The 21,752-nt window shown below is 59.0% G+C and overlaps 8 protein-coding genes across 8 annotated transcripts; all 8 read right to left on the reverse strand.

Moving 5' to 3' along the window:
- Nucleotides 1-594, reverse strand: LMXM_29_2580 (reticulon domain protein, 22 kDa potentially aggravating protein (paple22); the record flags this gene model as incomplete). The annotated part of the gene is made up of 1 exon (XM_003877350.1): nt 1-594. The coding sequence occupies one exon, from the start codon at nt 592-594 to the stop codon at nt 1-3; it is 594 nt and encodes a 197-aa protein (XP_003877399.1).
- Nucleotides 595-1,605: 1,011 nt separating this feature from the next.
- LMXM_29_2590 (conserved hypothetical protein) lies at nt 1,606-3,090 on the reverse strand (the record flags this gene model as incomplete). The annotated part of the gene is made up of 1 exon (XM_003877351.1): nt 1,606-3,090. One exon carries the CDS (start codon nt 3,088-3,090, stop codon nt 1,606-1,608), a length of 1,485 nt encoding a protein of 494 aa, XP_003877400.1.
- A 2,457-nt stretch (nt 3,091-5,547) lies between these two features.
- Nucleotides 5,548-7,416, reverse strand: LMXM_29_2600 (C-1-tetrahydrofolate synthase, cytoplasmic,putative; the record flags this gene model as incomplete). The annotated part of the gene is made up of 1 exon (XM_003877352.1): nt 5,548-7,416. One exon carries the CDS (start codon nt 7,414-7,416, stop codon nt 5,548-5,550), a length of 1,869 nt encoding a protein of 622 aa, XP_003877401.1.
- Nucleotides 7,417-8,950: 1,534 nt separating this feature from the next.
- On the reverse strand, nt 8,951-9,601 carry LMXM_29_2610 (putative RNA-binding protein; the record flags this gene model as incomplete). Its single annotated transcript, XM_003877353.1, has 1 exon — nt 8,951-9,601. One exon carries the CDS (start codon nt 9,599-9,601, stop codon nt 8,951-8,953), a length of 651 nt encoding a protein of 216 aa, XP_003877402.1.
- A 1,568-nt stretch (nt 9,602-11,169) lies between these two features.
- On the reverse strand, nt 11,170-13,323 carry LMXM_29_2620 (conserved hypothetical protein; the record flags this gene model as incomplete). The annotated part of the gene is made up of 1 exon (XM_003877354.1): nt 11,170-13,323. One exon carries the CDS (start codon nt 13,321-13,323, stop codon nt 11,170-11,172), a length of 2,154 nt encoding a protein of 717 aa, XP_003877403.1.
- Nucleotides 13,324-14,829: 1,506 nt separating this feature from the next.
- Nucleotides 14,830-15,510, reverse strand: LMXM_29_2621 (hypothetical protein; the record flags this gene model as incomplete). The annotated part of the gene is made up of 1 exon (XM_003877355.1): nt 14,830-15,510. One exon carries the CDS (start codon nt 15,508-15,510, stop codon nt 14,830-14,832), a length of 681 nt encoding a protein of 226 aa, XP_003877404.1.
- Nucleotides 15,511-16,222: 712 nt separating this feature from the next.
- LMXM_29_2630 (putative replication factor C, subunit 2) lies at nt 16,223-17,287 on the reverse strand (the record flags this gene model as incomplete). Its single annotated transcript, XM_003877356.1, has 1 exon — nt 16,223-17,287. One exon carries the CDS (start codon nt 17,285-17,287, stop codon nt 16,223-16,225), a length of 1,065 nt encoding a protein of 354 aa, XP_003877405.1.
- Nucleotides 17,288-18,099: 812 nt separating this feature from the next.
- On the reverse strand, nt 18,100-20,589 carry LMXM_29_2640 (conserved hypothetical protein; the record flags this gene model as incomplete). Its single annotated transcript, XM_003877357.1, has 1 exon — nt 18,100-20,589. The coding sequence occupies one exon, from the start codon at nt 20,587-20,589 to the stop codon at nt 18,100-18,102; it is 2,490 nt and encodes an 829-aa protein (XP_003877406.1).
- Between the last annotated feature and the right edge of the window lie 1,163 nt (nt 20,590-21,752).

Raw genomic sequence — 21,752 nt, forward strand, 5'->3', positions numbered from 1 at the left:
TTACTGGGCCTTGCGCTCCATGTCCTCAAGCTGCTGCTCCACTGACGCCTTCTTGGGCTCTCCGTGCGTCTTGAGCATGCCGAGCCACTTGTCAATGTAGGCGCGCACCTGCTTCATTGCGTGTTCGATCTCCTTCTGCTTCTTCTGATATGCCACCGGGGCTGTGAAGGCAACGATAAGGATGACCAGCATCAGTGTCGTGTCGCTCATCCAGTTGCCGAGGAAGGCCATCACAAGGGTGCCCATGAAGAACTTGGCAGACGCCACGTAGTCACGCCACGTGAGGAGGGAGATCGTGCAGTCCACCAACTTGGTCACGCACGGGCGCACAGACTCGTAGGCACGGTCCATGCTAGCGGTCACGTCATCGGGCGACGTCACGATGGTACGCTTCGTCACGGCAGCGGCGGCACCAGCGATGAGGAGAATGGAGACGATGCGAGACACAAACGTTGTCAGCGTGTACTCGGCAAAGACGAAGATGGCCCACATCGTAAAGAAGAAGCAAAAAATGACGCTAGACGCGACCGGGCGGTTCCACGTCACGACATCCCTCAGCGTGAGCCCCGTGAACTCCTTCGCGATGGCCGACATGAGCTCGTGGTGTGGGTTAAGGGGAGGGGGGAGTAGGTGTGTGTATATATGTATGCGGGTATGGTGAACAGCTGGAAAAGCTGAAGATACGACACTGGAGAAGAGAGAAGTGGCCAGGAAGCGAGTGGGGGAGAGAAAGAGATGAAAGTGAAATAGGTAAAGGACACTAAGGTGAGGGGAGAAAGGGGCAGGGGCGTGTAGGCGAAACTGGTAGGCTGCACGGAGGTTGCCGCGAGTATCCCCAAGGCGAGGCGGATGTGGGCACGTGTGTGATGAAGATCGAAGACGGGAGAGTGTGGCAACAACAGAATCGCCACGAAGGTGTCACGCGCGGGTACATGCGTCGGTGTGGCACGGAACGCAAGAGGGAAGGGAGTACGGAGAGAGAGGGAGGGAGAAAAAGGGCGGAGTTGTAGAGCGAGCGAGAGAGAGCGAGGGCACAGACAGCGGCATCAGAAGGTAGGGGGTGGCAAGGAAATGGCATTTGTCAGGGTGCGGGCGCGTGTACTCACTCCGTGGCCGGAGTATTCACGAGGTTCCAACATCGGCCGTCAAGACGGAGAAGAGAGCAGAAAGTGCGCTCCACCCCTACGGCTTAGTGTGAGCAACAGAAACGGTGTTGTGCCACAGCAAAGAACTTGGCAGCAGGAGGAGGGTGGGTGGGTGGGTGGGCTGCATGATTCGATGGGGGGGGGGGGCTGGCGGTACACGGTGCGTGTCCTCTGCGAAACGTGTTCGCAGTAGAGTGACGGAGGATGGGCAAGAGAGCATGATCGGCCCTGTGAGGCAAACCGTCGCGCTTCCAAGGAGATCGGTGGCGGGGAAAGGAAAGGTTTGGGTGCACAGATGCAGGTGCGAGCACAGTGTCACGAACGAAGAATCGGTGAGTGAGAGAAGCAGCACCACAACAGAGAACGAGAAAGCAAGCACATCAGTCAAGAAGGACAAAGGAAAAGGCGAGGGCTCCGCGCGGAAGGCCTACGCGCAAATTGGGTCAAGGCAAGTACGCAGCTAGGGCTTACTCTTGGCAAGCGGGCTGTTCCCCTCGTAGTAAGGAACCATCCCCTTGTGAGAGCGCAGGTAGGCGTCAATGTTGCACTCTGGCACAGCGTCGCGCGCCGCACTCCAACGACGGTAAAACACGTCTCGTGGCATGTCGACGGCGCCGAAGTGCTGCTCGAAATGTCGCATATACTCCACGCAGAATCCCCAGTACCAAAGGGTGTACCCGCACCGCTGCAGCGCCTCGCCGATCAGCTTCGTCAGGAAGGTGCCGAGTCCGTCCTTGCAATGCCGCAGCGTATACATGGTGTAGTCGTGGTACGCACACCCCACCGCTATGCCGCAGCAGCCCGCCACCACCTCACCTGTCGCCTTCTCCACCAGCTCAATGCACAGAAGCCGTACGTTGTTTGCCTTATCTGCCTCTTCGGCTGGTGAGGCGGCGGTGCCTGTGCTAGACAATGTGTCCCTGCTGCTGCACTGACCCATGAGGTGGATGAATATGTCGTTGAGCCACGTGCTCCTCTTGTTCTGTCCGTGATACGAGTATGCCCTCTGCAGGCTTGCCACGACACTCGCAGTGTCATCGCCGACAGCCACCACGTACGCGCCGGAGCGGATGACACGCCGGACCTTGCTCTGATGGCGCCACGGATACAAGGAAGCTGTGGCATCGCGACTCGCTGCGCTCCACAGAGCCCTCGAGCCCTGCTGGTGTGTCGACGAAGCGGCAGGCACGGCGGGCGATTCCGGTGCAAGGTCCAGCGTGTATCGTGTGTCGCCGTTGGGGAGCACAAAGAACATGACCACGTGTTGCGGCCCTATCCTCAGCGACTCCGGCAGCGAAAAAAGTCCGTTGTACCACAACCCCCGCATGAATGGGAGAGCCGTGGTGGCCTCCAGCGGATTCGGCGGTACATAAAACATGAACTTCTCTGCGCCCTGTGCAAGGATGCAGCGCGTGAACTCCGGATGGAAGACAAGAGAGCCGCGGTCAACTACATGCAGCGATACCGCGCGCAAGTCCAGTGGCGCACGCCAGCCCTCGGTTTGCACCTTCAGCACCGCTGTCGCGGTGCTCCCGCTTTCGCTGCCTTCCATCGACCAGCTCAGCGTCGCCACGTACTCCGAGGACGGATGCAGACACCACAGAGTGGCGATGTGCTGCACCTTGCGCGCTACCTCCGCCCGTGCCGACGCGCGCACCATCGACTCCGTGAAGACCCTCTCAAGGGTTGCGCCAGAAGTCACTACGGATGCAACTGGCAGTTGCGCCTGCACAAGTGCGTCGCGCTCCTCAGGGACTTCCTCGTCGTCACTCCCGTCTCCGACGAGCATAGAGGTCAGTCCCTTCACCTCGAACGGGTGCGACGCGGAGAATGTGGCCCAATTCAGTCCACAGCCCAGAAGAACGGGATGCGACGTCGCCTTCGTCTTCGTCGTCGTCCCGTCACTTGCGGTGGTTTCGACTTTAGCGGGGGTGTGCGGGTGCATGTCTCTCAGGCAACGTCCTCGCTGAGGGCGTTGCATCCTTGGTAAAGATGTGTCGCGTCTTTGCACACCACTCCGCCCAGTATATGTATCTGTGTGTGTGTGTGTGTGCGTGTGTCCCCTAATCGGCTGTGTCGTCGCTCGACAGCAGTGCGCACCCCACCGGCTTCTTGTCGTGCCCTTTACCACAGGAAACAGCGAGGCAACCACAGCACTTGACAAAGAGCTCTTTTTTGTTGATGTTCGATCTCTTTTTAAAAAAATACGCAGCCCCTCTCCCCTCCCCTCCCGTGTTGGTGTCCGGTGTGCGACGCTAGCGCTCCCCGTGGTCCTCGAGGCACGGACCTGTAAGCGCGCGATTCTAAGACACAGCTGCACGAGGCGATATCTTGCGTCACAAGATGGCGAAGCGTGCAGATGAAGGAAGTTGAGAGCATCGGGGTACTGTATGCGACTTCTGCCAGAAGGGAGGGGGCACCTCTGCTTCTGGCGAGTGTGCGCACGTCTCAGCTTTCCGTTACGCTTGTCTCGACAAGGGAAAGCACACACGCGCGCTGCGGCGGCATTACCGAGATGCTCCCTTCGTCGCTGGTACTTCGTGTAGAAATGAAAGGGAGCGCATAAGTGGTGTGTAGAGAGTTACGTCAGTCAGGGATAGAGGGAGAAAAAAAATGAGGAGGAGGTGAGGAAGGAGATGGAAAGCCGAGTCGAACGGCAAAATGCATACACCTACGCGCGACGATGAACGGAGAGTCCAACACGGAACGCTTAACAGAGTGGCAGGCTGCTACGCGTTTCTGTGCCGTCCTCGGTGACCTACCCACCCCACCACCACAGCGACTCGCGCTAGGATGCGCAGATGTTGGCGACTTGTTTTCGATCGGTGCGCGTTTTACACTGTCCGAGGTGGAGGTGGAGGGTCCCTGGAGCGGTGCCTGCAGGGTTCACTTTGGATCGCCACTGCTTCCTGTCGTTGGTCTCGTGCGCACGTTCTTGTGTTTCTTTACCACTTCACCGCTGGTGGACAAAGCTGGCCATCCCCCTTCTCTCCTGCAGTTCCTGTCTGTGTGCAGGTGCGTGCGATAGGGTAGAGGGGTGAAGTGCTCGCACATGTAGGCACGAGAATGCGCAAGCGCTCCTCGGACAGAGGAGAGGGGAAATGGTAGAACAAAAAAACGCTATCACGCGTGCACGCACACATGGAGCCGATACCGATGGAAGACCGCACAGTGCATGCCGTCCCCCCCCCTCTCTCTCCTTCACCTCTCCTCCCTCTTCATCAAAGCGCATGCGTGCCTGCTCGATGACGCAGAAAGAAGCACACTCCTCCACTGTCATGCGTGTGAGGACTGGTGAACATCTGTGCTAGTTGGTGTACCCTGTCAGCTAAGGTGCGCACTCCTTTCCCACACCTGCGCTGAAATCGGAGGAGTGTGCAGGCAAGAGAAAAAGGTGCAGAGCACGGACCGCTCTTGTCCTCAGGCGGAGTCGTCCGAGGGAGCCGGGCATAGGAGAAAGGTGGGAGAGAGGGGTTTGCACAAAGAGACGCAGAGTCGAGGAAATGGGAAAGGGGAGGCCACCGCTACACCTCGTCGTGACAGAACGAGAACGACGAAACCGGAAGGACACAAGCGAAGCTCGACCACCGCAACACCGAAAAAGACAGCGAGCCGAAAGAAGAGGGCACGAGGAGAGAGAGGAGGGCCATAACATCATTCGAGTGGGTGGTGTAGAGTACCAAACAACGGAAACGCGACAGGCAAAGCTTGCGCAGACACAGGCACACACAGACGCACAGATATGAGGGAGAGGAGAGCGCATGCAGACATCGCTGACGAGAACAAGAAGAGGGAGTTCATGGACTGCCAGGAGGCACCGGGGGCGGGTTAAGTAGGACAAAAAAGAGGGCCAGCACGGCCACACCATTCAATCAAGAATTGGGTGGGTGTGTGTGGGAGGGGGGGGGGCGGTCGGAACAGTCATAGCGAAAAAAAATAACCGACAAGAGCTACAGAGGAAGAGTAGGGCTTGTGGCAGCTGACGAGGAAACGAAAACAAAGAAAACGGAAGGAATGCGAGGAGAGAGCCATCCGCCACTTTCTTCCGTTTTGGCTTGTGTGCATACAGGCGGCGTATACTAGAGAGAGAGGGAAGGAGAGAACGCGAGCGTGCATTATCACGCCGAACGTGAGTGGGCTTGTGTTCTGTGCATGTGGTGACAGAGGGAAGCCGTTACCGTCAACCAACTTTTCATGAGCACATGGCACGCAAAGCAGGGCCCCTCCACCTCCTTCACTCCTCCAGTGTACCTCTGTCTGCCTGCCATTGCGCGTAGGGCAGAGTCACTCCCCCTCAAACGCTAGCACAGTGCGCCGCATTCCAGACACACTACTTACGGGCGTACCCATACCAAGACGCAAACACCTACTGACCCATCGCCGAGAAAAGCCGGTTCCCCTGTTACGAAAGACCCACAATCCTTCCCGTCTCGCAGTCGATATCGATATTGTAGTACGCCGGTCGGGTCGGCAGACCAGGCATCGTGGAGATGTCGCCCAGCAGAGGAAACACAAACCTCGCGCCGCAGTTAACGCGGACGTCGCGGATGGGGACAGTAAAGCCGGTCGGCGCCCCGCGCAGCTCGGGGTTGTGCGAGAAGCTGTACTGCGTCTTTGCCATGCATACAGGAAAGTCGCCGTAGCCCATCTTCTCGAAGTCCGCCAGCTTCTCCTCTACGTCGTTGAGGTACTCCACACCGGCGGCGCCGTAAATCTCGCGGCACACCGTCTCGATCTTCTCCTTGAGCGACGCGTTGCTTGGGTAAAGCAGCTGGAAGTTTGACGGTGTCGTCTCCGTGACGCGGATCAGCGCCTGGGCAAGATCGACGGCCCCGGCGCCGCCCTTGGACCAGTGCTCTGTGACCACAACATCCGCCGCGCCACCCTCCTGCGTCGCCAGCTCCGTCACCAACGCCAGCTCCGCCTCCGTGTCGGTGCTAAACCGGTTCAGTGCCACCACCACTGGCACCCCAAACTTGCGAATGTTCTGAATATGCCGAATAAGGTTGCTCATGCCGGCACGCAAGGCATCCGCGTTCTCCTTGGCAGCATCCTTTGGCTCCACACCGCCGTGGAACTTCAGTGCGCGCACCGTCGCCACGAGCACCGCCGCATCCGGCTTCAGCCCGCTCGTGCGGCACTTGATGTTAAAGAACTTCTCACAACCCATGTCCGCCCCGAAGCCGGCCTCCGTCAGCACAAAGCCGTCCGCACCGGCCAGCTTGAGGGCGATGCGGTCGGCGATGACGCTGCTGTTACCGTGCGCAATATTGCCGAAGGGGCCGGCATGCACCAGCACGGGGGTGCCCTCCAGCGTCTGCATCAGCGTCGGCTCAACCGCATCCTTCATGAGCACCGTCATGGCCCCGGCACAGCCCACATCCTCAGCCGTCACCGACGCGCCCGCCTTGCTTTTGGCCACCTGGATCGCTCCCAGGCGCTGGCGCATGTCGGCCAAATCGTCCACGAGCGCCAGAATAGCCATCACCTCGGACGCGACCGAAATGTCGAAGCCAGTGCGCCGGCTAATACCCTTCTCCGCCTTGCCCATCCCGATCTCGATGTCGCGCAGGAGGCGGTCGTTGACGTCGGTGACGCGGCGCCACGAAATAGTGTCAGGGTCGACGTCCAGGCGCGCAAAGCAGACGCGCTCCGCCTCCGTCAGCGCCATGGGGTCCGTTTTGTGGATGCCGAGTTTGTCGAGCCGCTTCTGCATAATCGGTGTGAATGTTTTCAGCTCGTCGGTGAGACGGCGGTAAAGCGCGGCGTCGTCCTGCGTCCGCTCGTGGAAGATGCGGGTGTCAAGTGCCGCGGCAAGGAGGTTGTTCGCTGCGGTGATAGCGTGTATGTCGCCGGTGCCGTGGAGGTTAAAATCCTCCATCGGAATCACCTGGCTGTAGCCGCCGCCCGCGGCACCGCCCTTGATGCCGAAGGTCGGTCCTTGAGACGGTTGGCGAATGCACGCAAAGCAGCGTCGTTTTAGATGAGCACCGAGAGCCTGAGCGACGCCGATCGTCGTGGTGCTCTTCCCTTCCCCCAACGGGGTGGGGCTCATGCCCGCCACCACGACGTACTTGCCATATGGACTGCCCTCCAAACGCTTCAGGACGCTCAACTTAACCTTGGCACGGGTGCTGCCGTACGGGCTCAGCTCCGAAAGAAGTATACCCGCGGCCTCGGCGATGCTCGTGATAGGCTGGGCATCGACACTCTGGGCAATGTCGATGTCAGCCGGCACCGGCCACACGCAGTGCAACTTTCGGGCGGTCATAGGGGATATACGAGAAGAGTAAAGGCAGCCAACTCTTTTCTTGGGAATGAAAAAGAAGAAGAGCAGAGGTGGTGGATGGTCCTCTCTCAACCTCTCATCGGCTCGACCGCTGCTGTGGCTCTGTTAGGAGGAGCACTGGAGAGCGCGTCCGAGTAGAAGCGCGCAAGTGGGGGAGGAAAGAGGGGAGGGGGAGGAGAAGACGTTTGGGAAGAGCAGGGAAGGGGTCTTGGGCGGCGTATCCCACACGCCCTTTCGCATGTGTGTGTGTGTGTGTGTGTGTGTGTGTGTATGTTCGTTGCTGTCCCTCGTTGAGCCTCAAACAAAGAGCGCAAAGAAGACAGGAGAGAAAAGAGCCGAAAACACAAATGGCAAGCGTTGATGGCGCCTTGTCTATGGGGGGGAGGGGGGAGGGCCTGGGGCACGCGAAGGAGGGGTTAGGGTGTAGAGAAATGGCAACCATCACCGCGCCGTTAATCGGTCGGCGCACACACATGATACCAAGTACAGCGCGGAATCAGGCACAAAACAGAGAGAAGAAGGGGACGAACAGAAGAAGAAATCGCAGGGGAGAGGGTGGCAGACACAGGAACCATCAGTGTATCCAAAGGCGCGCCTTTGGAGCGTCGTTTCGTAATACCGCCTACACACATGTAGTGGAGACGAGCATGGCGTTGTCCCTTGCAGCCTACAGAGGCCAGGAGAGCCGTCACTGGGATGTGACGCAAGAATGGGCTGCTGCTGGCGGTAGGCCAGCTACACCACCGCGTAGCGGCTGCAGCCGTCACGTACACGCTCCGCTGCGGCCGCCTCCTCACTCATTCCACCTCTTCCACGCCGTTGGCAACGCAGCACTCCCACGGAGACAACAGCAGTCAGGGGAGGGGGAGAGGGCATGTAAAGGAGAAAAGACGTGCGGGAGGGAGTACGCGATAAAGATGCGTGTACTGTACCAATTTGGCAGGCGTGCATCTCCCAGTGTGTGTGTGTGTGCCCATGCCCAACGTGTGGGCGTACGCGTACGTGACTCGTGTCCACTTTCTATTCTCTTTTCTTTGGTTGGCTCCTCTTATAATCGGTGTCTTCTTTTTTTTGTTCCACACGCGCCTCCGTTGACTGGTGTGTTTGAGTGGCACGTGCGCGGAGGTGGAGGGACACGGCAGCTCGTCACGTAGCGGGTGTCTCGTTTGCGCTCTCCTTTCCTTTTTTTTCACTACGGTAGGCCCCGGTGGCATGGGTGTGCGCTGAGCAAGCGCATGTACCACTCCCAGCACCACCGAGAGGGAGGGAGAGACGCGGAGGGCTCGGAGAGTAGCAATATGTTCTCTTCTCACCCTTGCAGAGAAGCTGTGCAGAAGTTTAGCGCAAAGCGGAGAGGCAGTTGCGTGAAGAAGAGCGACAAGGGCACTGCTTTAAGACTAAGATGTCGTTGTAGAATGCGTGTGCTAGCGCGAACGACCACATAAACAATACGCACGCGCACCCGCACACAAGCATTGAGGCGGGTCTGTGCGGGTTAACACACTATAAGCAGGCGCTAATAGCCTCCGCGACCACGACCGCGACCGCGGCCGCCGCCACGGCCCATGTTATACGGGTTGAAACTCTGGCTCATCATTCCAGCCATCATGGCCAGCGCAGCGATCTGCTGCTGCATTGGGTTGCCCGCACCTCTACCGCGCAGCGCGTACGCACCGCCACGTGAGATGCCGCGTTGAAATGCGGGAATATTGTCCCGCTTCATTGCCACCTTCAGTGGTTTTCCATGCAGCGACTGCCCATCCTTGAGGATAGCCGCGTGTGCCTGCCCTTCGGTTTCAAACTCGACATAGGCGGTACCTTTCGGGTTGCCCTGACGGTCCTTCAAGACCGTCACGCGCGTGATGGCACCGCAGGAGGCGAAAAAGACGCGCAAATCCGCGTCCGTGGTTCTCAAGTCAAGGTCGCCGACAAAGATGGAGGTGTTCGTCTTGGTCTGCCCGCTGCTTGCTGCCGCCGCAGCAGCCGTCTTTCGTGTGCCCTCGTCCTTGGCGGCCGACTCCTGCAGTGCCTTGAGCTGCATGTCTTCCTGGAGGCTGTCCACCTGCCGCTTCATTTCCTCCAGCTCCGCCTCAGCGTCCATGTCGACGTTGAACTGGTCCTCTGCAGAGATCATCTCGCTTCCGTGGTCACCTTGGTTGCTAGACATGGTTCTCGATTCGCTCTATAGACGTCTCCTCTGTAGCTTGCGATCGCGCCGTTGAACAGCGGCACGCACGCAAACAGGAAAAGAAAGAGTGACCCTCGCGTGCTGCGACAGCTGATGTAGAGAGAGAGATGTGAGTCAGTGAATGGGGAAGGAGAGGAGGGGGAGGGGGGGGGGGGCAAACAAACAAACGAAAAGGTCGGGTGTCAAGAGAGGGAGGGGTGAGACGACGGGACCTGACAAGGAGAAGGAACACGAATATGAGCGAAAAAAAGGGAGAAAATCTCCTAATGGACGATGCGCATGTGCGTGTGCGTTCATGTGTGAGAAGCGCGCGAGTAGAGCGTGGGGGTGAGGAGGGTATGGTGGTATGGGGGGGGGGGGCACAGCAGGAAAGAAAAGGAAAAGGGCATGGGTCGGTGTGCGGGTGATTGGAGTGGAAGCAAAGACGGTGGCGAGGAGGAGAAGCGAGGGCAGTCCCGCGATTTCCTGTTGTCTCTTTTTCCCTCTTTTGTCTGTTCGACACGCGAGGTGACTCGATGATGTTCTTCTAACGAGCGTGTGTTGATGGCTTTCACGTCACTTCAGGTAGCAGCAGCAATGATGCCACTTACACATAGGAAGTTCGTGCATTCTTTGCGTTGGAGGGGGGGGGTAGCTCGGTCGAGTGCAACGGAGACCCCAGGTACATGAAAAGCAAAGAACAAATGCAGAGAACGGCAAGAAACGGACAGAGAACGAGAGAACCAATGTGCCAGAGCCGCGCCGCAAATGGCCAAGACGACGACAACCAGCTCCATGAAGAGAGAGAAACATGAAGTGCTTAAGCGAGGGGAGGGCTATAAGACATGTGATAGACAGCACACAACGAGAGTGTGCCCGTGTTCCAGGGGTGATTGCGCTTGTGTGTGTGTGTGTGTGTTGAGAGGAGGACCGAAGAGGAGTAGGTCCCAGCTGTACATGCATTCCATGCAATAGAAACATCTGCATATATACATCCGCATGCACATACGCACACACATATATATAAAGATGTATACACGCCGAAGTGCCGAGAAAATGAGCGCGCGAGCGCTGTGCTGAGTACGAAGAGGGTCACGTGAAATGGAAACGACAAAACAGAAGAACGTACGGAGAGCGGAGAGGCCACCAGAACACGGGGAGGTGGATGAGGGAGGGAGGAAAGGGGGCGAGGGAGCCGAGCGGCGAAGGCAAAGAATGTCAAATGCGCGGATCGCCCCCTTCGCTCAGCAGTAAAGCAGGACAAAGAAACAAACAGCATGAAAAGAATGACATCATGACTCGTACAAGAGTATGTCGTCGGCTCGCTGAACCAAGTCTCCTCTTCGGTGTCTTGTTGACTCGTCCTTTCCCATTTTGCCACCACAGCTGAGAGCACACCCACGTCTTGGGGCCTGAGAGGCGAGGGCGGAGCGGTGGTGGATACCAGAAGCGGCTCACAAATGCGTTGCAGCACAAGAATCTGTGAAACGCGGTAAAGAATGCGGGAGAGAGATGGTGACAGACGCGCGCAAGCAAGACCAGGGCTGCCAATGAGTGAGGAGCTTTCTCTACTGCGTCTTGTACATTGACTGCAGCTGTGTGATGAGGTGGTCATCCATGATGCGCCGCTCCCAGTACTCCTCCTCCACAAAGCGGCCCATCTTTTTTTGCGGCGGCGGAAGGGGCTGCTGCTGCAGATCAACCACAAATCTCTCTGAGCCCAACCCGGTCCGACGGCTTCTGTCACTGTACGTCGCTCCGGCGCCCATGCTTGAGGCCGCGGCGGCCCTGTATCTGCGTTGCGGGTGCTTTCGACGGCTCGCCGTGCGACTGCCTGCCTTGCCTGGGGCCTTGGTTGCGCCCACAGGGTGGATGCTTCGAGAGAGGGCGGGGTACTCGCTCTCGCCGTGCACTGCTGCAGTGCGCGTCTCAGCCGCTGCAGCATGCACGGCCGCGTCGCTAGCGGTGGAGTGCCCCACCTCCGTCTGTCGCCACTCCATGTCCTCCTTCAAGACAGGCACCGACAGCTGGGGAAGCCCGGAAAATGGGCTACCTTGCTGCTGACATCCATACTCATGCGCGTAGTCGCTCTTCAGCCCCTGTTGTGGAATCTCGCTCGCCGGAATCAGCGCTGCGTCGTGAAGGCGCTCATGGTAGTCGACTAGGAAGAGTTCCTCGTACAAGCGCAGCGAACGGGTATCCTGCGGCAGTTGGTCCTGCATCTGCTGATCGGCTACGCGCAGCAGATTCACCCGCGCTGTGTTGGCGTCATCTAGAGGCTTACCCGGGAGGATGCGTGCGTGTGTAACGATCAGCTTCTCCTGGTCCGACAGCCGTTCAAAGAGTTCGTAGTCCTGCAGACGTGCGCGCAGTGCCGCCCCGTATTGCAGGAAGTCTCGGAAGGTGAAAGACAACTTGCCTCCGCAGTTCTCCCACAAGAAATCAGCCCCCTCTCGAAGCGACACGCCGCATGGGGTGAAGGTCAACAGCAACTCGTGCAAATCCTCCACGCTCATGGAGTCTTTGTTCTTGGCGATGATACGGAAGAGACGTCGACACATCTGCAAGGCAGCGCTCTCTTTCTCACCACGCTGGACTTCACGTTGAACTTCTGCGAAGTCGATCCGCTGAAACATACTACGCAGGTGGAACCCGAACGAGTTGCGATCCACGTGCTTGAGCAAGTCCTTCATGGCGCCCTCAGTTGAGTACGTCGTCAGGTACGATGCCTCGGTCGGGACGACGGTCCTTGCCGTCGCAGACCCCGCCATGCTCAACGGGTTTGACGCATGACTGACGGCTGGCATCGAACGAGACGTCGAAGTGGCTTTCGAAACCTTGTTGGGTGCGGTGCGCGGTTTTGCGCTCGTGCTGCTCCTACGCAGGCGGGCCTTTTTCTTGGAACCGACAATGATGGGCGGTAGTACCTCGTGCTGCACCGCGCTCGTCGTGCTTACCCGTGATACACTCCACTTGGTCTCCGGCGACCGATCGGGTGTGTAGCGGGGCGCCACGACTTGGGCTGGCGTCTGTCGCGGCAACGAGGAAGAGGAGGCGAGACTGAGCGCGTAGGCTCTGACGTAGTCGTTGGAGGCTAGATGAAGTGGCCTGCAGGATGTGCTTTTCACCTCCCTCGCCTTCTGCCGCGCAGTAGCTGCACCGTTGTGCGAGACTGCCGGCACATGCACCCGGTTCGAGGAGCCATGCGGTGCCACTGCCGTACCGGAAGAACCCACTTCACCAGTTGAATCGTACGCAGATGAAGTAGAGGCGCCAGTTAAGCGGTTCTCTGATGCGACGGTGCCACCGTACTTGTAGGAAGAACGCTCCTCTGCACATTGGTATGCGGCTCGCTCTCCCGCCTCGCCATGGGCCTCCTCAGCCTCCGCGTAGTCCGGGGGCACCTTTCCCTGCTCAGCCAGCGACTGTTGTGGAAGGTTCACGAGTGCCGCCGTGGCGCCAGTGGTCGCTATCGCAGACTGTGGAGCAGGCACAGACGTCTCCTCCGGAGTGCCACTTCCGCCCATGGAGGCATTTTCTCCCCCGGAGCCCTTCAGATCGCGGGCTGACACCCAGCTGCTGGGAGTGCTGGGGGAGCTGCGCGAGAGCACCTCCGACTTCGATGCCGTGCAGTCGCCGTTGCTATCCTCACGCGGGGAGCTGGGCTGTTGCGGCTCATGCGCCTCCGGCGCGTCCGTGACATGACACACGTACGATTCCATGACCGGCAGCTCCTTTGACGTGTTTGAAAGACGTATATGTTTGTAGATGTGCGTGTGTGTGTGTATCTCGAGAGGTGCGTGTGGAGCCCCTTTCCTGGGAATCCCCGCTAACGGCCCTGCCTACGGCGTTGGCAGGTATGGGAGAAGAGGAGGGAGGGGGGACGGCAAACGGTGAGCGAGTGAAAACGATAAATCATCGGCGAAAATACCATTGACGAGAAAAGGCTTCTCAGACGCAGGTCAAATCTGAGCAGCCGTGCGGACAAAACCCCTCCAACACAACAACGAGGCGGTGCAGACCCGTCATTCTCTTTTCGCAACGTGGACGTTTTTTTTCACAGACCACCTGTTCCACTACACTCCCCCTCCCTGGTCTGCCTCACGCCCCATCGTCTGGTGCACTGCAACAGTAGGCACATGCGTTGCAGCAATGCGCCGGCTCAGTCATCGGAGTACGTCCTCTGCCACACACTCTACCCACCCAACCGCTCCTCTCCATTGGGCCAGCCGCCACCGCCGGTGCATCCCCCTCGCCGTGACACTCAGGCACCCCACACCGGTAAGCCGTGTGAGCTCCCAGGGAGGGATGCGTTCGAGTCACGCGGACACACCGCCCATTACGTGGGGGGCACAGACGTGTTCACTGTCGCAGGCCACTCCGACGTCACGCCGTCCAGGACATGACCGCCAACACATCAGCAGCGATACATCGCACTGGCCTCGCTACGTCATAGGCACCTGGCCCTGCAACCGCCAGAGCTGGTTCGGTATTGACAGCGATAGGGGGAGTGGGGCTCCTCGGCCGCCTCACACACACAGTGTGGGGGGTGCATCGGGCCCTGACGATGCCACGCACTGAAAGGTGTGTCCCCCTCCGTCATCACGGTGCACATCCAATGCAGGAAAGGATGAAAACAAAAGCAGCTCGCGTGAAGAGTAACAACGTAGGTCAGAAAGGTAAAGGGTTCTCGAGGAAAGGGGAGGGGTAGTCAGCCTGTGCCGCTACCGCCTGCCACCCCCACCCTACGTACTGACAAAGAGCGCCCACTGGGAGCGCAAGTTCGCTGCCATGATTTTGCCCAGAGGAGAGAACGGAAGCAGTCACGCATACTCATTGAAAGCATGGGCAGCTCTCGGCAATGCACAACCACGCCATTTCGTTGGTGTGCGTGTGTCTGTGCTCCTTGAGCACCGGTGCCTCGAAACTGCGGCCCGCTGAGTTCCCCCTCAGCTGGCGATGTGTCCGATCGTGTTGCGCGAGTGGCTTTCCTTCGTCTTGTGTGCGGACGCTCATTTTCTACATTTTTTGTCGTTTTCCTGTCATTGTTCGTGTCGGCTTCTTCACTTTTCGGCAACGATGGTGCGCGCGCCGCCCCATGCGAGGATGCCACCCAACGCACAAAACTGTAGCGCACTTCCCTCATCGCTGAACAAACAGCTTCCCTCTCGGCGCGGCGGGAGAGGAAGCACACGCCACCAGCCTTGGAGAGAAGCAAGTAAGCCATGCTAGTCCGTTTTGGCGCGACAGGCAGTCGTGCTCGGCGGCAGCGGCGCGCTCGTGTGACGCGTCGCAAACGACTGCAGGACAAGAATGCCGATGATGCCGCCGAGTAGCAAGATGAGCTGCCCCCACATCGTCATACCAGGCAGCGGGGGCGGAATGGCGCTGCTCTCGATGCGGCGAAAGACGGAGACGAAGAGCTCGATGTCGTTTACGGAGCGGATCTGCTCCGACGGGTACGGATACATGCGGCGCGCACTCAGGATCACAAGCTTCGCCGATGACTTCTCAACCTTAAACCGCCCACACAAAGCGGGACTCTCGTCGCACAAAACGTAGGCAGGCAGTACTTGATACGTGGTCAGTGTCTCAGTCGAGATCCGCACAAACGCGTCAAAGCTGGCGATCTCGTTCACCGCTTGTCGAGAGTAAAGGTCCGTCGTGGCGCCATCGTTGCTGGGCACAAACAGGATCAGCCAGTTACCGCTTGTCATACCACCGGAGGCCTGAGTGTCGTGCTCAAAGTTCTCGCCAGTGAGGTGCTTAGCGGGGCAATCCCCTGGCAGCTTGTACGGGCCGGCATCGATGAGCTCCACCTGCGCGTCAGCCGAGGTGAGCGCTAAAAGAGCGCCGAGCATCACAGCAGACACAGCGGCCAGAAAGCAAATGGCTCTTAAAGAACGCATTCTCCACCTGGGAAGCTCCCGATGCGCCGCCGGGCTACGTAGTGGAACTGGGGGGAGGAGGAAGCGATCGCTGCAACGGCCAGTTGGGCAGCGCTGTATAACTGTGTGTATGGGTGTCTACATGTAGCACGCCACACGGCCAGACGAGCGGCGAATGTGCCGTGCCCACGCAGAGACGTTCAATCAGAAGAGGAGAGACAAAGGAGAGAGCGAGAGAGCTGCTGCGCGAGTGTCGGTGAAAGAACGGAAAAAAAAAGAGCATCATCGCAAGCCGATGCCGTCGCCACAAGGAGGGAGATGGGGGGGATAGCAACGCAAGCGCCTCCATATGCACGCCGGACGCCACCCTGGGAGGTGGAAGAACCTCGAATGAGAGATTCCTGCCCACACCACTCCCCTATCTTCCTTCTCGTCTTTTCACGTCCCCGAGCCCTCTTGCACGCACACACGCAAGCTTGCGCGCATTCATGCACCCGCGCAGACGCGGTCATTGACACACCAAGATGGAGAGACAGACACATCCCTCCCTTGTCCTCGTGCTGTTCTGCTACATTGTACGTCGACTGTCTATGACGCTATCGAAGGCTTTCCATCGGCCAAGGCTGCCAATGACGCAGCACACGCAGTTGAGCCCATGCAGGCACACACACCTACGCATGTATCGTTCCGTCTCTCCCCATGGGGCTGCAATTCTTTTTTGCTGGCTTCTTCTTTATGCGGAGCACACAGCACTTCCAATGTCGAGCAGCTGCAGATAGTCGTCTCCCCCATCGGCAAGGCGCCGCTCTGTCTGACATAGCTTTAGCATAATCTTGCCGCGCTGAGCCGAGTTCAGCGGACACCCGGCGCTCACAAGGTAGTGCTGTATCTGAAGCAGCACCTGTGCCGCGGCAAAGCCTTCCGCAACCAGCCTGCGCGATGCCTGGATCACCTCCTCTAAGCGGTGAGAGAACAGTGCGCTGAGATATCGCTGCATCACGTCCGCCGGCACGCTGCCGGATACGGAAACGAAGTCCTCCTTCGACAAGTCGTCCCCCTTCGCCTTTTGTGCCGACTGGAGGTGCATAATGGCGAGACGGAGATCGCCGCCACTTACGGTGTCCAAGGCGTGGAGAGAGGCCGGTGAGAGGGTGATGCCCTCGGCTTGGGCCACGTACTCGATGCGGTGATAGAGGGCACTCTTTACAAGCGGTTTGAAGCGATACTTGGCGCATCGGCTCGCGATTGGATCGATGATGCGGCTTACATAGTTGCAGAGGATGCAAAAGCGGGTCACATCGCTAAAGTCCTCCATCATGCGCCGCAGAGCGGCCTGGGCATCGGGGAGCAGTGCGTCGGCCTCGTCGAGAATGATGAGCTTAAAAGGTGGTACCGGGTAGACTTTTCCATCCGACTGGGTGACGCTGCTGCCGCTGCTCGAGACAGCGCCTTGAGCAAAGATTTTCACCTTCTCCCGGACCACGTTGATACCACGGTCGTCAGAGGCGTTCAGCTCGCGCACTCGACTGCGGATGTAGTCGGGGCCAAACAGCTCGTGCGCCACGGCGAGGATGGACGTCGTCTTGCCCGTGCCAGGTGGGCCGTGAAAGAGAAAGTGAGGCATGTTGGCCCCCTCCTTCAAGCACGCGCGGAGGGCGCCGACGGCCTCATCCTGCGCCTCCACCTCTGCCAATGTGCGCGGCCGATACTTCTCCACCCACGGCGCGGCAGCGCCGGCGGTGTCGGATGCGCCCTCCGTCTTGGCCCTCTTCTGCGCAGGTTGTGACGACGAGCTCATGAGGTAGCGCGTGCACGTGTTTGAGTGTGTGGGATGTGTTGTGGGGAGAGGCGCGAGTATCACTGGGCGCGCACAATGAAGGGGAAAGCAGCGCAGATGTATCGAGTTCTTCTTCCGGGCTCTTCTTTACCCCTTCTCCGTTGAGAGCGCGTTGCGCTATGAAGTCCTTGTCAACTGCAACGAATCGCGAACGAGCGCAGTCAAGCAAAGGCCAGGCAATGCCACGGGAGCGAGGAGGACAACAAGGAATGACAAGAGTAGGAGAGAAAGAGAGAGAGCACTGGTGCGTGGGCGAGAACACGCACAGACACACACACAGGCGTTTCTTTGCAGGCTTGAGAGGCGGCAAGCGGTCGCGCAATGTTGACGAGCGCCGCCTCTCAGCGCTGAAACTGCCGGCATGGCGCGCAGGGGACTGGTGCACACACGGCAGTGTGAGAGTGGGGGAGGGGGAGGGGAAGGTGGGGAAAGAAAGAGTGGGGCTAACCACACTCGCAAACGTACGCACACCAGATCGACGCATGGGTGTCTCGCCACCACGCACAGAGCGGTGCGCGCGATAAAAAGGCATTTTCCACAAAGGACATTCGCACACGATCCACAACCAAACGAGCCCAGTCGACGAGAAACTTCTCAAAGAGCTGTACATCGCTATAACCAATACACACTGCACGCAGAAGTAGCTGCAGTAGCAAGGACAGCATGTGCATTCACAAGGAGCAACATCATCACCGACGCAGACTCGACTCGGCTTGGCCACTTCCCATCCCCTGCTCACCACAATATGTCACCAGCGTACCTGTCCTTCCGCTTCACAAGCCCAAAGAGCCTTTGTTCTCTTCGATTTTGCGGCGCAGGGATTGGCTGATGCGCGGCACGTTTGGCCCCGCGGCTGCGGAGCCGCTTGAGCAACTCGGGGACACGAGGCCTCGGCAGGCGGCTTCACCGTCGTGGCCAACGTGGTTCCGCAAGGAGAGAGGCACGAGTCGGTCGGAGCTAAGCACCGCCGCGCCACGAGGTGGGGGCAGCACACCCTCCTCCACTGCAGCTATGCGATCAGCATGCGGTGTGCGGCGCCGCGCGGACGTGAGCGTTGGAAGGATAGGTTGGTGGCCCCCATTCGAGCCGGCAGTGACGGCGGTGACGTGCCCGGCGCCGCTCTCGTGGCCACCAGTGCCGCTCTCGAGCGGTGGTGCATGTGTCGCCAAGGTATTCCTAGACACAACACAACGATGGGGCGACTCCTCAGCCGCCGAGCGCTTTGCCGCGCTTGTAGGAGTCGCATTGTGGCTGCCGAGAAATGCCTCGGCGTCGTAGACGCTGCCAAGGCGCATCTTTGCCCGATGAGATGAGACTTTGCGTGTACGTGCTTGTCCGGCAACAACGTTAGACGTCGGGCTGAGGCCACCACTGGGCGAGAGACTACGTCGGCCCACAGCGGAGCGCGTCGGGACCTGCACCTCCGCCGTCGCGCGGCCGTGAGGCACCGCGCACGCTGTGGTGTGCTGGCACGTGGGGGACCGAGCGGTGACACGAAGCTCAGCAAGAGCAGCAGCGGTGATGCCTTCGCTATGCTTGGTCGAAGGTTTACTGCCCGCAGTCGCGCCCGCATCGGTGGCACCCAACTTGTTTTGACGACCACGAACTCCCCGGTCCGTCGTCGCCGCATCGCGTTGAAGTGCGCTTCGATCGGCCCCAAAGCTCCCTTGGCGGCCGCGACCTCGTATGCCGCATAGCAGGCTACGTTGCGATCCCGCAGAGAAGGTGGAACGAATCGAGGAAACAAAGGTGTCCGCCTCGAAGAGGAGGTTCTCCAGCTCTTGAGGACCACCAAGAACGGCGGGCTCAACCTGAGGCCGCTCCTGCTGCACAAGGACCTCGATGCGCTCATCAGCAATATGCAATAACCTGTCGCTCCCCCTCGGAGACGTGGCAGGGGCCAGCACCCGCAGCACCGAGCAGAGCGCGCGCGCCATTTTGCGGCTCGGTGAGTCGCCGTTTGCTACGTACTTGACGGCGACGGGGCCTAGAAGGTGCACCAACTCCCGCACCCGCTCGGGAAACTTCTGGTGAGCTGCCACAACGCACAATGCCAAATAGCCCAGGCACTTTCGCCGCAGCTCCGTCTGTGCGCCACCGGAAAGGGCTGTCAAGAGCGTCCTCACCACATTTAGGTGGCCATGGCTTTGGATAGCGATGGCGCGTAAGGCCGCGTCGGTCGCCGAGGAGATGGCGGCAATCGTGACGTAAATCCCCTTCGCCAAGCTCGACACCCAGTTCGAGAGCGCGCCGCTGAAGGTAGCCGGACTCGCGCTGCACGTACCGCGATGAACGTCCTCAATGAACACCGGCTCTGGCGAGAGGCGCTGCATCAGCATGATGATGATGTCGCACCCCAAACGGCACAGCGCTGACCGCTTTTCTGCGGCCAAGAGCGCCAGCGTCGACGACACCGCACCCACGATGCCCTCGGCGTGTTGTGCAAAGTACTCGGCTGGGACTGTTGCGATCCAGTCAAGGAGCACCTGGGACGCCTTGAGGCGCTTCGTTGCGCCTCCGCTTACGGAGGACACGTCGCTTGCAGCGGCACACTGCTTCTTCAGTTCTGGTATAAAAGAGGACAGCGGGCTCGGCAGCGCCGTCTGCTCGTTCTCCAGTGGGGCGCCGTCGTTGCCAAGCGTGGGCAGCTGCATGCTCAGGGTTGTCGAGGAGAAGGTATCTTGAAAGGTTGCCCCCGAGGCCGCCATCGACGACTCCCCGTCGCCGAGCAATGAGGACAGCGAGTTCGGATCCTCGGCCATGTAGAGCGCATACAGCTTCTCTGTGTTGTGGTGCGCGCGACTGTTGATGAAGTTGAGGTACTCGACCGCCTCGCAGACGCTCTTCTCAGCCGTTTTGAGATCGTTGCCGTCCTCAACCTTTACGCGGAGCGTGTTGCGCAGGTCGCGGCTGAGCCCCACATACACCATCAGCTCCGGATTCGGGAGCTCCTTGCACAGCCTCGGGGCGAGCTCAATCGCTTTGGTGCGCGGCAATACTTTGGCCTGGTGCATGGGGACCGCACCGTCTTGATGCTGTCGGTCAAAGTTCACGGTGCCGCCGACGCTGATGTGCATGAAGGCCTGAAAAACGGTCTCCGGCTCCACGCTGGAACGCTCCGCCAAGGTGCGCAGCGATCCAAAAAAGTGCTTATAGTTGCGCATCATGTCCATGAGCTGCACGAGATCTTGCGGCCTCTTCGGGGGCTGCCGCAAGGAGGTGTGCAGCTCCATCTGACGCGTGAGAAGCGTGTCGACATCCATGTTGGCTGTTGGGTGGAGCTACAAGGGGGAAAAAAGACAGCGCGCAATGTAATCGAGGGGAAGAGGGAGAGAGAGAGAGAGCGAAATGGGTGAATCGCTGCAGTGACGCCGTTGCCTGGCGTGTGTGTGCTGATATGTCGGTTGTGTCAGCTCTGTGGAAGTAGCAGTGCAAGTACCGGTGCACGGAAATGTGTCGTGCACAAACTACAATGGCAAGCAAGCAATCGACACGACGTGCTTGCCTGCCACTACGAGCACCACCACTCGTACCAACGCCACAGAAGTGGAGACACACAGACCCAGAGAAAAGGCACGAACTCGAGAGCAGAGAACAGCACACAGCAGGAAGAGGAGAAAAATGGGAAGGGGGCGAAGATAGACGGGGGAACATGTATACCTTTTCTTCCTCTCGATTACGTCCGCTCACGAGTGGCTGTATGCCGTCTACGGGCAGCAGGCACTGTGCGTAACGAAAAACGGAAAGGAAAGAGCGGGAGTAGTGATGATCGCCACTTGGACTCGAGTTGGCTTTTCGGTGGAGGTCAGACCTGATGTGTGTCTTGTGAAGCGTGCGTCTGTGCCGCCTTTTCTGTGGAGGTGCGGGTGAGCAGAGAGAAAAGGGGGGCGGGAAGCAAGCATGAGGAGTACATGAGCCTAGAGCCACGCACGGTATGTAATTCAACCGTTGGAGCAGAAAAGGGCGAAGGATGGAGAAGAGGGGGGGGGGAGGGTGGAGATGGGAGTGATAAGGCCGCAAAGGAGAGAACAGCGGTAGAATGCTGATGAGAGAGGAGGGGCGAACGACCGCGAGGATGGCCTCCGTCATCGGAACCAGCAGGTAAATTGCACCCAGTGGAAAAGAAAGGGGGGAGCATAATAACGGCAGCATCCACCCGTTTTGCCTCAACGGCACACAGGCGATACTCGTTCCACGAGCAAAGGGAGAAGGTCGATCTACACGTAACTGGCTGGCTTTGCTGTTGATGCCCACGTCGCTGCTGTAATTTCCTTGCTCCAGCGCGCACAAAGTCAACGATACTGGCGGCAGAACAAAAAAGATGGTCTCTCAAGAACAAAGAGGGAGAAGGCGTGCATGCTTTCTGTTAGCATTTTCTTGTGTGAGCGCGATGCGGATGCTCTGCAAACGCCGTCACGAAATTATG

The sequence above is a fragment of the Leishmania mexicana genome, chromosome 29, assembly GCF_000234665.1.
Source record: "Leishmania mexicana MHOM/GT/2001/U1103 complete genome, chromosome 29".
Classification (NCBI taxonomy): Eukaryota; Euglenozoa; class Kinetoplastea; order Trypanosomatida; family Trypanosomatidae; genus Leishmania; species Leishmania mexicana.